The sequence below is a fragment of the Panthera tigris genome, chromosome F3, assembly GCF_018350195.1.
Source record: "Panthera tigris isolate Pti1 chromosome F3, P.tigris_Pti1_mat1.1, whole genome shotgun sequence".
Lineage (NCBI taxonomy): Eukaryota > Metazoa > Chordata > Mammalia > Carnivora > Felidae > Panthera > Panthera tigris.
In genome coordinates, this window is record NC_056678.1 from 22,610,882 (window position 1) to 22,626,847 (window position 15,966).

General features: G+C 36.4%; 1 protein-coding gene across 1 annotated transcript in view; it reads right to left on the reverse strand.

The window, feature by feature from the left end:
* The window catches only part of HMCN1 (hemicentin 1), a 464,244-nt gene that overhangs the window by 137,831 nt on the left and 310,447 nt on the right, over positions 1 to 15,966 (reverse strand). The window contains exons 41-45 of the mRNA XM_015543796.2: positions 14,594 to 14,769; positions 9,990 to 10,086; positions 5,975 to 6,097; positions 4,734 to 4,895; positions 3,058 to 3,339 (exon numbers count right to left, since the gene is read on the reverse strand). Of these exons, the coding sequence (XP_015399282.1) occupies positions 3,058 to 3,339; positions 4,734 to 4,895; positions 5,975 to 6,097; positions 9,990 to 10,086; positions 14,594 to 14,769 (840 nt within the window). The remainder of the gene's footprint in view (positions 1 to 3,057; positions 3,340 to 4,733; positions 4,896 to 5,974; positions 6,098 to 9,989; positions 10,087 to 14,593; positions 14,770 to 15,966) is intronic.

Genomic DNA, 15,966 nt, shown 5'->3' on the forward strand with positions numbered 1-15,966 from the left:
AATAAAGTAGCTAATATATATCAAAAACCAAATCCTCAACAGCCTATGGCTAATAATTAGACTTCCATTTTCTGGTGAACAGTAAGCAAAATAAGCAACCACAACAATGAGCTTATTAGTAGCAGCAGTATTTTTAGTGTGACTTTGCTGGAGGTAAAAAATGTCACTTTTTCCCCACTCATAGCAGTAAATGACTTTCACGCCATTATTCTCTTGGTGGTGAATGATTTTCTGAGTCATTCATCTTGTCTGATAAATCTCTAATATGGATTTATGACCTCCTTATGGGCAGAATTTTCTAACAAATAATTCTAATCCTAAAAATTAAAAGTAATCTAACAGAAAAAGATGCTTTATATTGAAACCTCTTTTCTTTTACATTCTGATTCTGTTAACTTTGGCTCATACACTGGCTGCAAACCACAGGTTATTAATACTGGATGTTGTGCCTGTCCTAATTGGATTCAACTTATAAGATTGTGTCTATTAAATTTATCATTGTTTCTATAGGTTTAAAAATTGTAATTCCTAAAGATTCCATCCAAAACCCGTTAAAACTAATAAATGAATTCATTAAAGTTGCAGGATACAAAGTCAATACACAAAATCTATCGCATTTCTATACATTAATAATTAAGTATCAGAGAGTGAAACAAAGAAACAATCCCACTTACAATTGTATCAGAAAGAATAAAATACATAGGAATAAATTAACCACAGAAGTGAAAGACCTGTATATTGAAGACTATAAGACAATAATGAAAGAAACTGAAGAAGGCACAAATAAAAGGATTGAGGAATTAATACTATCAAAATGTCCATACTAACTAATCTACAGATTCAATGCAATCCCTATCAAAATTCCAATGGTATTTTCCACAGAAATAGAATCAACAATCCGAAAATCTATATGGAACCACAAAAAAACCCAAATAGCCAAAGCAATCTTGAGAAAGAACAAAGCTGGAGGCATCACGCTACTTAATTTCAAACTATTCTACAAAGCTATAGCAATTAAAACAGCATGGTATTGGCATAAAAACAGACACAAAAATCAATGGTACAGAATAGAGACCCCAGAAACAAACCCACTCATATATGGTCAATTAATTCATGACAAAGGAGCCAGGAATACCCAATGGGGAAAAGACAGTCTCTTCAATGAATGGTGCTAGGAAAATTGGATAGCCATATGCAAACTAATGAAATTGGACCACTATCTGACACCATACATGAAAACTAACTCAAATGAATTAAAGACTTGAATGCAAGACATGAAAACATAAAACTCCTAGAAGGCAACATAGGCAGTAAGCCCCTTGACATAGGATATTAAGATGATTTTTTGAATGTGACACCAAAAACAAAAGCAACAAAAGCAGAAATGAACTATTGGGACTACATCAAAGTAAAAAGCTTCTGCACAGCAAAGGAAATAATCAATGGAATGAAAAGGCAACCTACCAAACAGGAAAAATTACTTGTAAATCATATATATGATAGGGTGTTAATATACAAAATATATAAAGAACTCATACAATTCAATAGCCCAAAACAGACAATCCAAAAATGGGAAAAGTATATGAATAGACATTTTTCCAAAAAAAAGACATACAGGGGCGCCTGAGTGGCTCAGTCAGTTAAGCCTCCGACTTTGGCTCAGGTCATGATCTCGTGGTTTATGGGTTTGAGCCCTGTGTTGGGCTCTGTGCTGACAGTTCAGAGCCTGGAGCTTGCTTCAGATTCTGTGTCTCCCTCTCTCTCTGCCCCTTCCCCCTCACGCCCTGTCTCTCTCTCCTTCAAAAATAAATACACATCAAAAAAAAAAAAAAAAAAAGACATACAGATGGCCAATAGGTACATGAAAAGGTACTCAACATTATTAATCAATAGGGAATACAAATCAAAAGCACAATGCAAGATCACCTCACACCTGTTAGAAAGGCTATTATCAAAAAAAAAAATAACAAGGAGGGGGGATGAAGAGAAAAGAGAATGCTTGTGCACTGTTGGTGGGAATGTAAACTGGTGCAGCCATGATGAGAAACAGGTTTTCTGAAGTTCCTTAAAAAATTAAAAATAGAACCACCATGTGATTCAGCACTTTACTTCTAGGTATTTATATGAAGAAAATGAAAACACTACCTTGAAAAAATATATGCCCCACATGTTCATTGCAGCATTATTTACCATAGCCAAGCAATGGAAACAACCTGTGTACATTGATGGATGAATAGATAAAGAAATTAAAGGATTTATATACAATGGATTATTGTTCAGCCATAAAAAAAGAACAAAACTACCTCAAGGGCATTATGCTAAGTGAAATAAGTCAGACAGAGAAAGACGAATTCTGTATGACAGCTCTTAGATGTGGAATCTAAAAACAAACAAATACAACCAAGTTTATAGATACAGAGAATAGACTGATGGTTGTCAAAGGTGTGTGTGTGGTGTGTGTGTGGGGGGGTGGGGTGGGGTGGGGTGGGGTGGGGTGGCAAATTATTTTTGTTTAAATAAACTGAATTAAAAAAACAAAGAAAAAATTAAAATTGCAATTCAAATTATATGCATACAAAAAACTGTCCCTGAGTACATGTATGTTTGGTGTATTCGTATTGACATTCATGATTCAATAATTAAAATATTAAAGCTGACTTTGGTAAAACTCATGAACAACTGATGCTGAGTCCGTAAGCTCTAAGGAACCTAGGCTTGTTCAAACCAAGACAGCAAATTTGGAAAATAGACTTAAGGAATATTACTTGGGATAGCACTGGACCAAAAGTACTTGAAGAAGATAATTAGACAATTATATCTACTTCACTATGTGCTTTTCTAATAGATTATCCAATATATGCCTGTTTCAGCAAGCTAAGAAATGGGAGGTCAGGTATAGAAGGATAAATGATGGGACTGATCCAGAAAAGAGGTACATATGTAGAAAATCACAGGCTATAAATAAAAGACTCAACACAGAAGGTTTAAATCTCCTATCCAGGATGCTATAGACTATAAGAGCCAGTGAATAGACTTATTGAGCTTCTTTATACTTACTATGTACACTTAAGTCATATTTTCTGTCACCCATTCCTGCTACATTCACAGCAACACACATATAACGGCCTGTATCAGATACATGAATGTTCTTCAGCTGAAGGATGTGACCTTCATCCAATATTTCCATTCCCCTTCCCTTGGTCAAGGGGCGGCCATCTTTCATCCAGGTCACTTTTGGTTGAGGAATACCCTGCACCTCACACTCCAAGGAAATACTCTTCCCTCGAGTCACAATAATTTCAGTAGGGTGGCTGCCACTATTAGATATTGTTGGTCGAACTAAAGAAAAAAGAAAAAAATAATAAAGTAGGAAATGTCTGCTTCAAGTCTTGCATAGGAATTATTATCAGTCAAAGTTAAATTCATTTTTGATGTCGAATATTAACTACTAAAGAAGAGACCCAAAGCTAACAGACAGCACTGCTATATTGAGATGTTGAATTCTTCTCCAATGTTTCTAAATGGTTTCATGCTTAGAATAAACTATCAACACAGTAAAAAAAGAATTCTGTGTTTGCTACTTTCCCTGCTTTTTGACAAGTTACACAAATATTTGAACCTGTCATTCATAGCCCTAATTTACAGAAGTCTTCCTAGGACTAACATTAAAATAGATACAGGAGCCTCGCTCACAATGAATTCCTTTCTTCCTTCTAACTTCCACTATGGGAGCTGGAAAAGCTGAGACTATTGCTAAAATTTGAGGTGGTCACATGAATCAATTCAGGCCTATAAAATCTAAATAAAGATCGGCTGGGTAGGCATAGGGGGTGAGGGGAATGGGTCTGGAATACTTTTGCTCTCCTGATGAAAGGAAAAAATACCACTCCTTACCTTTATTTTTGCCTTCAATGTGGACTTGATACCACAGTTGCAGCAATGATGTTGATACCACAAAGGAAGGGCCAGGAGAATCCTCACCCTCCTGTCCTGATATGAGTTAAGGTTCTGACCAACCTCAGTGACTGCCAACCTCGGGCTTCTCATTATATGAGAAAATAAGTCTCTAATTGGTTAAGCCACTGATCGCCAGTTATTCTGTAGTTTTGCAGCTAAATTTACCTGATACTGATTCTAAGAAAAAAAATTAGACCATTACTAATAAATATGTGTGGGGGGGAAGAAAAATGGGCCAGTGTTAGTAACCTTGTGTTCTAGTGCCACTTCTACCACAATCGAGCTGTGTGACCTTGGCCAGTCATGGAAACCTCTATGGTTTCCACACTTTTAAATGGAGGCATTAATTTTGCTTCCTATCATAGCTCATGTAAAAGTTAAATGAGATAATTTAAATATTTAAAACATGCAAATCATATATAAGTTAATCTTTAAAATAAGGTATTTTTACATACTGCAAATATACCCTATAATACAATGCTATCTCTCCCCATTCCACACATCCACTATCCTGCCCACAACACAATACAACCAGATCGATGCGTCTGCCATTGGCAAGCTGATGCATAGTAGACAGCTGTATTGCTAAATAAATAACAGAAGTAAGCAAATGTTTTTTGTTTATGTCAGCACAATTTAAATTTGTGGGTCTCATGATAGGTATATTATAATCATACTGCCTTGAATGTATCTTAAAGATATAAAGAAAAAGTAAATATGAAAGACAGAAAGGTTAAAAGAAAATTGTGCCAAAGTCTGGTTAGTCAATAACTTACTGTAAACTTGCAGACTGTAGTCTTTCTTTGCAGTTCCAGCAACATTTGATGCCACACATGAATATAGCCCTGCATCAGATTTTTCAGCAATTGAGATCTGTAACTGTCTGCCTCCGGATAAAGTTCTGACTCGCCCTGCAGAATCAGCCAGCACTGGGGAGCCTGAAAAGAAAACAAAATGGCAGAATATGAAGCAAAAACATACAACATTTTGTGTATATACTCTGATAAGTATATTTATTTACGTCCTAGTTCAAGTACCTAAAAGGCAGATGACACTGCAAAACAATCCTATGCAAAAAGAAGGAGGAGGAGAAGGAAGGAGAGGGAAAACAGAAGAAGGAAAAGGAGAACGAGGAGAAGAAAAACAAGACAAGAAGGAGCATGAGGAAGAGAAAGAAGAGAAGATATTTATCAAGATTATCTTCTGCAAATTTTTCTTTCAATCAATATTGCATTTGAAAGAAAACAGAAAAATAAAGTAAAATATTAAAACAGTAAAAATGATTTTAATTTAATTTTTTTAATGTTTATTTTTGAGAGAGAGACAGAGAGAGACAGAGAGAGACAGAGCAAGAAAGGGAGGGGCAGACAGAGAGGGAGATACAGAATCTGAAGCAGGCTCCAGGCTCTGAGCTGTCAGCACAGAGCCCCATGTGGGGCTCGAACCCATGAACTATGAGCTCATGACCTGAGCTGAAGTTGGACGCTTATCCACTGAGCCACCCAGGTGCCCCACAAAAATGATTTTAAAAGTCAACTAAAAATATACATGATATCTCTGATAGGTAATGGATACATATAAATATTTGTTGATGAGTAAGTTGAAAGTTTGTTCAACTGCAGAATTCAATCCTAACACTGCAAAATTGTCACAAATACAGCAAAGTTGCTTTTTATAGAAAATATTTTTTAAAGCTATTCTGAAGAAGAAAAAAGACTTCTTTGAATGGTGGACTCTTGATCATTAGAACCACTCTATAATGCGTTTGATTAAAAAGCAATCAACTAATACAGAAAATTATTTTTTTTTCTGGAGAAAAGATTCAAAACTAAAGATTTTCAGCTAGATCCTAAAAGTATCACATGCTACACATTTAAAATAAAGCAATCCTGCTATCTAGTATTTTAGTATGCAGACCCCAGGGAAATTGTTAATAAAGTGACATGTTTGTCATATAAAATATAAATTCATTTAACATTTATATTTAATTTTATAAATGTTAAGGGTGAAAACTGACCTTTTTTCTTCCAAATGAGATTTGGGGGTGGAATACCACTTGATTCACACAGTAAACTAATGAGATGCCCTTCAATGACTGTAAGTTGAGCAAGTTCATCAGAACCATAAATATTTGGTGGTACTGAAAGATGAAAAAAGACAATTTTTACATTAACTTAACATAAAACTTCCGTAATACTTTACATTAAAAAAAAAAAGGTTCTCACTCAAATGACACAAGGAAATAATTAGCACTTGATGCTGACATATCAATACCACATTAAAAGTCAACTGTAAGATGTAGACTAAATACCTATTAGCAGACTTCCCGTTTTCACTGATAGAAACTTAATTAACAAAATATCCAGAGCAGCTAAAAAGAAGCAAATGTATTACAGATAAGTAGACTTCTTGCATCAAAATCTAAAGCACCTACCAAATTTAAACTTAACTGTCATTTGTGCCAAGCCAGTTCTGATGTCTCAGATGCTGAAGAGAACTGGAAAATATCACGCTTACAATGTTGTAGTAAAGAACAGACACAAGGGGTTGGATCTAAGAAATGGCTATGTTACCTGGTCTAGAATGCATAGCCTTCCTCCCCACTGTCCTCTAGTTTCTCTTTGGAACCTTTCAAGTGAACCCTGACTACCCATGGTTCTCTCAAGGAGGCTGAGTCCGCATTTGCTGGCTGAACTCTGCTCTCAAGATCCTTCTCTGGCTGCAGTATTATCAGGTGACAGATGCTTGCTTTCCAAGCTCCTGGGAGCTGAGGAGTGGGAGAATCCTCCTCACCCCTCAATCCAGCTTCCAGTCACCGTTCAACTTCAACCACCCCCACGTGAAAGCCTATTCCTTTGAGGCTCATGTCATCAATTTACTTCTCTTTCTCCCTCACCATCATCTGTGAACCCACCATTCTTCTTCTTTCCTTTTCTCTTCTCTTTCTTTTCTTTTCTTTTCGAGGGAAGATGGGAGGGAGGAGGAGAGAGAATCTTAAGCAGGCTCCACGCTCAGCATGGAGCCCAATGTGGGCGGGGCTCAATCTCATGACCATGAAATCATGACTGAGCTGAAATCAGGAGGCAGATGCTTAACCGACTGAGCACCCAGGCACCCTTAAGCATTGTTTTTGTATTCATTGAAGAATTTGACACTTGTTTCTATCCTTCTTCACATGGAGATCTGCCATTATTCTGTATAAACTCAACATCTACATGTATATCCAGTCAAACCACCGTGACGCCACTTCCTTGATTTGCTCATCCCTTTCTCCCTCATGTTCCTCTTCTACGTTTCTCCTACTGCTCCGTCCTTGTAGCTCTTTCACTCAATTATTCCCAATTCTCATTTCATTGACTTAATTGAATCTCAAGTCTTTTCACCTCTCAGGAACCTCCCAATCCAGCTGCCTACTCTTATTTACTGACTTCTCTATCTAGCTTAGATTTCATGATCAATAATTTCAACTACTCCTTTGTCAATATTCTCAACTGCCTTGCACTATTGCCCTTCCTATTTGACAACTCTCTTTCTCTGGATGAATCGTATAGTTTACTCTGTTATCACCTATACCACAGATAGAAAGTTCTACAGAAGAAAATGACAATTACACAGATTGCCACTACTATAAGTATACCCTCTCCAACCTAAATGCTACCCTTCTCTACTCCTGTGGCTTCCACTGACATAAATACTTGCAAATCTGTATCTGTAATGTAGACCCCCTCTGAGATCTAGACTTTTGTATCGGACTACTAAACATCTCTATCTGGATGCCTCAGAGGCACTTTCAAACTCATCTTCCCCACAACTGAATTCAGTCACCTTCCTTCTCTGAGAAAAGGGCACTACTGTCCACATGGCCCAGAGGGCCAACCCACAGTGACATCCATCCTTTACTCTTCTTGTTTTCACACCTCTCCACGTGATAAATTAATTCTGTTAATTCAATTTCTTAAATACTAATAGAGTTTATATGTTTTATTCCCAAAATACAGATCTGAATACCCCAGTCCTTCTGTAAATCCTTTCAAATGGTATCCTATCACTTTAAGAATCAAATACCTACTTTAAAAATTGGTTTTAGACATTCTTTTCAATCTTCCCTTTTTAACCTTTTCTACCCAAGATCTTCTCATTCTCCTCAGCTCCATACCAGGCTCCATAGTGAATGATGTTTGCCTCAGTGAACACAGACAGTATTCTCCAGGTCTTTGTAATGCTTCCATCCTCTTCAGAGAGTTAATGCCTACTTATCCTTAAAATCTCAATTAGATGTCATGAGCCCTGATATGTCTTCCCACAAATACTCCTATGATCTCTTAGGAGGTTTAATTTTAAATGTCTATTTGAAGATATTTATGTAGCAGCAGGCTACATGTTCTACCAGTGGCTTTGTCTTTCTCATTAACTTCTCTGTGACTACATGAGGCATAGTGCCTAGAACACAGAGGCACGTGATAAATATTTTTTTGAGTGAATTTATCCTTGATGTCTCAACTTTCTCCCCTCAATCATTTATTCTTATATTTACTGCATTCTGCTTTCCCCTATTAAATTGCTTTCCTTTAAAGGGGCATTGTTCTCTTCTGTAAACTACACTTTGTAGTTCATGTCTAATTTCTCTGCAATATGTGACATTATTCATTCATGCACCTACCCATCCATATGTCCAACTCGTTTGTTGTCCATGTTTTTCTTTTGGGAACACCATTGTCCTCAGTTTCCATGACACAAGTTTTCCCCTACCTCTTTGACTGCTCCTTCTCAGTTTCTCACTTTGTGTTTCTTTTTCTGTCTCTTTTTTTATATTGTATGTGTGAGAGTCTACAGTGTTCTTCTGTGCACATTCTTCTTATTCTCTATGGGATCTTGACTGCCACATATATATTCATGTCTCCACCTTTACATTTTAACTCTTTTTTCTCTCTCTCCTAAATTATAGGCCTGTATTCCTGACTGCACAGAGGACAGCTTCACAGGGACACTCTATACACATCTTCAATATACCATTGCAAAAATGAATTTCTCACCTCACTTTCTAACTGATCATCAGCTCTAATTTTTCTCTTTTTTTTCAACACTTGACAACACTTTCTTTACTTGACAACACTTAGTTCAGTGTCTTGTCCAGACTGGGAGTTACAAGAATATTTTTCCCATTTGAAAGAAATGAGAAAGAAAGGGAAGGAGCAATGGAGGAAGAAAAAGGATGGAAGGAGGTAGGGATAGATGTTAATGATATATAACTAATATGTAGTAAATAAATTTACTACTTAGTAAATTTTACTCTTTAAAGGTAAATTAATCATTTCACGGGGTGAATAATAGCACTTCTCATAACCTTCCTCAATGATAATGATTTATAATTAATTATTTTCTACATATAAATTCAGGGTTTTGAAGTTTTAAAAGATATGTGCTCTCCACTGGAATCAAATTACTTCTTCTACCTACTTGGATTTTAAAAATGTGGTTTCGAATAAACTTTTATAAATCAAAGATAAATTTCAGCTCATGATCTCAACAGTTAAAAAGTTTAAACAAATACAATCAAAGAAATGTGGCATGATACGTTATAAGTGAATTTAAACAAGTAAATAAAATAAAGGTGAATATACTGGAAATTGGAGCACTTTTTAACAATTAGCAGATAGTCATAGCCAAGTACAGTTGTGATAATTCCTAGGAATCATCTTAGTTGGTAACAAATGGTAGAATTTCAAGTGAGGACAGCTTTTCTCACTGGTCAGCAGAGTAATCCCACCACCAAGCAAGCACAGGTGTTCTCTCTGTCACACACAAAATCCATGTGCATGATTTGGCCTTCTGACCTCTTTCAATTGATCCAGCCATCATCAGTTCATGGAGAAAGCTCGATCGTTAGAAGATCCTGGTTGCAAGAACTAAAGGTATAAGCTCAGGCAGGAGAGGAGAAGTGTCCCATGTCAAAGTTCTAATAAACAATATGCTTAGGTTCAGGAAGTCTACCTATGATTGATTTTGAAGGAATTACATATAATCACACTTACCCCAAATGTTTACATTATAGTTTTTCTCAGTTTTTCCAGCAACATTTGTTGCCTCACAAGTGTAACGACCAGTGTCTTGAACTTGAGCATCTTCAATCTAAAAACAAAACCATATTTTGAAACCTCAGTTTCTATTTCATAATTGGAATTTTTCTATTAATGTTATTTGTGACTTATTTTTCATGTGTATTCTAAATATTTTCAAACATATGAAAAGGAGAGGGAATAGTAATATGTATGGCTACATGCCCATCACCTACTTTCAACACTTGAATCAAGATTCAATAATTTTTATCTACATGTATCATACTTTATTTTAATGTAATTAATATTAGTGGCTGAAGGTCTAGAAAGGCCTTTTACATATAATTAAATAAAGTTCACATAAAATAGCAACAAAAGTCACAATTAATTTCTGAGTAAGTTATATAAGGCTTTAAAAGAGATAATCTGTATATTTCTAGGATATCATTCAGTAAAATAACACCTTTATTTTGACTTATTACATGTCTTCTCCCCATACTCGTTCTGTAAACTTCTTTAAGCCGAGCATTATATGCAGTTAGTCTCAATCTCCTGGTAGCTAGTTTGGTGCCTGATAGATAACTGAGAATCAGTAAACATTTTCCATATATTTATCTGCAACATGCATCAACACCCTTCATCATTTATTCATTGACCATTTAGCAGTTATTAAGAACCTTGTACCAGATATTATAGCTAGAAGATACCAAGAAGTATAGTGTAACATATAGTTTGTGATTTTACAATCTAGTTAAGAATATAAAGTACATGAATATTTTTTAAAAAGTGTTCAATAATAAACAAGGAATACATAACACAAGATAACATAAGAGGTACAACAAACAGTAGGTGATTGATTGCTAAATAAGTTTGCAATCAATTGCTTAAACATTCAAAAGAGAGAATCATTAGAGTCGGACTGATCTTTGAAGGTATTTAGTGTACTAGGGGTGCACAGTAAGCACTGAATAACACTTATTAATGGATTGATGTGAACAAAGAGAGCTGGAATTTATCAAAGCACAGATGGAGAACCCAAGAATATTAGACCTGAAAGAGTACTTAAAATCTAACCTCCTTATTTTACTAAGAAAAACGAGGACCACTTCGGAGATTCAAACTGCCTTGGTGCGCCTGGGTGGCTCAGTTGGTTGAGCGGCTGCCTTCAGCTCAGGTCTTGATCTCACGGTTTGTGAATTCAAGTCCCACCTTGGGCTCTCTGCTGTCAGTTCAGAGCCTGCTTCAGATCCTCTGTCCACCCCCTCTCTGCCCCTGCCCCACTCTACTCTCTCTGACTTAAAAATAAACTTAAAAAAATGTTTGAAAAGAAATTTAAAGATTAAAAAAATAAATTGCCCAAAGTCACATAATTGTTGATAAACATATGCAAACCTGGGGTTCCAGGTCCTTAAAACATCTCATAAAGAATTCATAGAGAGGAGGGATGAAGATTTACTGATTGCCAAATGGTACTGGGAAAACTGGACAGCAGAATGAAACTGGACCACTTTCTTACACCATACAGAAAAATACATTAAAATGGATTAAAGACATAAATGTGAGACCTGAAACCATAAAAATACTAGAAGAGAGCACAGGCAGTAATTTCTCTGACATTGGCCATTGCAACATTTTTCTAGATATGTCTCCTGAGGTAAGGGGTAAAAGCAAAAATAACCTATTGGGACTACATAAAAATAAAAAGCTCTGCACAGCAAAGGAAACAATAAACAAAACTAAAAGGCAACCTACAGAATGGGAGATCATATTTGGAAATGACATATCTGATAAAGGTTTAGTATCCAAAATATATAAAGAACTTATCAACTTAACAGCCCAAAACAAATAATTCAATTAAAAATAAAAATTAAAAATTAAAAATGAACAGATATTTCCCCAAACAAGACACACAAATGGCCGATAGACACATGAAGAGATGTTCAACATCATTCATCATCAAGGAAATGCAAACCCAAACTACAATGAGATATTATCTCACACCTGTCAGAATGGCTAAAATCTAAAACACAAAAACCAACGAGTGTTGGCAAGGATGTGGAGAAAAAGGAATGCTCTTGCACTTTTGGTGAGAATGCAAACTGGGCAGCCACTGTAGAAAACAGTATGGAGTTTCCTCAAAAAGTTAAAAATAGGTAGGTACACTACTGGGTACCCACCCAAAAAATACAAAAACACTAATTCAAAGGGATACTGGCACCCCTGTGTTTACAGCAGCATTATTTATAATGGTCAAATTAGGGAAGCAGCCCATGTCCATTGATAGATGAATGGATAAAGAAGATGTGCTGTACGTATCCAACAGAATATTATTCAGCCATAAAAAAAAATGGAATCTTGCCATTTTCAACAACATGCATGAAGCTAGAGAGTATAACACTAAACAAGATAAGCCAGTCAGAGAAAGACAAATACCATATGATTTCACTCCATGTGGAGTTTAAGAAATAAATGAACAAAGGAAAAAAAAAAAGAGAGAAACAAACCAAGACATAGATTCTTAACTGTACAGAATACACGGATGGTCACCAGAGGAGAGGTGGGTGGAGGGATGGGTGCAATAGGTGATGGGGATTGAGGGGTGCGTTTGTCGGGATGAACATTAGGTGATGTATGGAATCGTTGAATCACTATATTGTACACCTAAAACTAATATAACGCTGCATGTTAACTATACTGGAATTAAAATAAAAACTTAATAAAAAAGATTTATTCATTGCCTAGTGTGTTCTAGGCAAATTAAAGCAGTAAGAATCTATTACTCTACCTGGTTAAAGATGTGCATGAATTGTTTTGGGTAATGCACAGGTGAGATAGTTTTAAATGATCAATTCAGTTTTTTAAGTTCTGTAGAAGTTTTCATTTCCATGAAATTGTCTCCCAACACCCCTCAATGGGACCTGTACCCTTCAGGGTACCTCGGTCAGCCTCCGTGGTAGGAATTCAGTAGATGCCAGGATTTCTTTACCATCTCCTTTCTTCTGGCTTCCCAGCTCTATTAATATCTGTGCTCTGGAGAAATCAACTTATATACTCTGAAATTTGCTAAGACATTTCTAATCACACATAGCTCTCCCCTACCAGTGCTAGGACTTGTGTTTCTACAATTGTCTTCTTCTCTCCCATTTGGCCAGAGTTGGGGTTTGAGAATTCTACCACTTGCCTTCTAGAGCTTTTGGTCTACCTCTGAGGATGGCCACTGTTTTTTTGCCTTCCCCCCACTCCCCGCTATATAGCTCAATGGACTATCCTACTTTCCTCCATCAGTTATTCTCACTTCTCCTTCACCCAGCTCCATTATTACAGATCATAATTCCTAACGTCTCTGCTGGGTTGCCTCTCAGACACAACTTCACACTCCTTCCCATTCTTTCCCATGCTTCTGCTCTCGTTGTGTGTGCTTCTCAGCTTCCTATGTGCTGACACCATCATCCATTTCTCGACTCCCTTTGTTTACCAGTGATAACCTTCCTTTACCAAGAGGCTATGTGGTGTGGTGGTTAGTAGAATGAGTTTTGAAACTATACACCCTGTATTCAAATTCCATTTCTGACACTTAGTAATGGTGGCAGATTACTTAGCCATTCTTTCAATTTCTCAATAAGGTTATTATGAAGACTTTATAAACAAACATTCCAATGGCTTATTGACTTTCTGAATCCTAATTCCTTAAACTAGTTTTCACGTTAGCTCTCACTTCACTCAAATCAACACTGTCAACATTATTTCCACATATTCACTTTGTTAATTCTGTTTCAGCCACACTAGCTTATTTGCTTTCCTTAGTCAGGCCTTTTGTCCCATCTACCTATAAAAAGTCAAGAAGTTTTCCAAGACCTTCAGGCAACCACAGCCTCACCTTTTGCTATCATCCTAAAATGTATTGTCTGTGCCATCCAAATAGCGATTAACTCAGACTTATCTTACTGCATTTTCAACTGAACGGTTAATTTTCATATTTTATGCAAAATTGGAAGACACTGAGGGTAGGAAATGTGTCTACCTTTTCAGGTCCTATGCAGAATACCTAGAATGAGTGTTTATTTGCTGACTGGTTGAATGGCTAAAAATGAAGCGCTCATTAGAATATCTCTGTAGTATTTCCCTAGAAACATTTTTGGATGGCTTCTGGCTATAAATATGGGTAGACAAATATCTAAATCCTACTAAGCATAAAATTTAAAAATATTACAAAACCCCATTAAAAGAAAGGGTAGCTAGAATTTTATAAGATTAAGATAGTAGAACACTTATAGATAGGCAATTTTAAAAAAAATTTTTAATGTTTATTTATTTTTGAGAGGGAGAGAGACACAAGAAAGCGAGCAGGGGAGGGGCAGAGAGATAGGGAGACACAGAATCTCAAGCAGGCTCCAGACTCTGAGTGTCGGTACAGAGCTCGACACGGGGCTTGAACTCATGAATTGTGAGGTCATGACCTGAGCCAAAGTCGGACGCTTAACTGACTGAGCCACCCAGGTGCCCCTAGACAGGCAACTTTAATACCAAAGCCATGAGCTTAGGAATATTATAAGAAGAAGTATATGAACCCATAGCCTTACCTTTAACACACTTCCATTTTCAGAGATACTGAGGCCTGGTTTCTTCAGCAAGGGGCGGCCGTCCTTTAACCAAGTCAAAGTAGGTGGGGGGATAGCATCACTTTGACATAGCAGCTCCACGGCTTGACTAATGAGGACAGAGATGTTCTGTTCTTCTCCCATAATATTTGGTGGAACTAAGTGAAAGATGGGGTTTCCCTCAGGATAAAACAGGCCAGTACACTGCTTATCTTTATTAATCATCAGGACATACACAGAATAGCTTTATTTGTTCTTTTAAGATGTAGGATCACTATAATTCCAGCATACCCTCTGCTTCATTTGGTTCAGAGTCAAGTATTAATAAATCACTGATTAACATGTTCCTATTGAACAGAAATACTTTTTGCTAACCTTTCACTTTAAGAAGTTTTAGAACTGGAAATTATCCCCAACTGCCTATTTCAGAAACTTTTTGAACTAGATGTTCCTGCTTAAGATTTGCAAAGTGGTAAGTCACTCGTGAAACATTTTGGAAATAGCAATAATTAAAAGCATATATATACTTTTGATATTTATTTATATCTTTTTTTGCAAAGGAAAATAAACTTTATAGACACAGAGGCAAAATTAAAAAATGGAGTTGAAAGAGATCATCCAGTCCCACCTCACGGTATATAAAACGTGAGGTGAGTGACAGACAATGACCGATTTGAAATAATGTGACTTAGAATTTAAATAAAAATTTGGAGAACAAAGAAATTATGTAACTAATTTGTGGCAAAGCTAGGAGTCTTCTGACTTGCAGTTTAGAGCTCTTTTTGGTTTTCCACGATGCCTTGTCAGCTTTCTATAAAATAAAGACCATGTGGGATAAATGACACAATAAAGAACAAAACGAAAGCAGTGACCAGCTGTACAACATACAATTACATAAAAGGAGGAAATGAGTTGAAATTTTAATGAGATTAAAATTAGAATCCCCTGGCTATTGAGCTTGTCAGACACTGCAGTGTGCTCTTGGAGAAGTCTAAGGAACCTCCTTCCCTTGGGTGTATTAAAAAATAGAGTAAACAATCATTTGTCTCAGATGGTTTAGGTACAGCCCTGCCAAGAAGGAGAGGGTGGGCTCCAAAACCTCGTGAGGGCTCTTTCAGGCCTGTATTTATAATACTTCAAAAAAACACAAACTAATGATGAAATCAGGCCCGTTACAAAGGGGTCACTCTGAAAAAACACACAGAGGAATTTCCTTGGCCATTTCTCACTAAATCCCCTAATTATTCAGGACTGTAGGAAACGTACCATATTTGTAGTATTTTTTTTTTTTTTCACAAGAAAGGTTAAGCTGCAGTGAAATGAATCCTGAGGGATTTAACAAATGCTTTGATTGA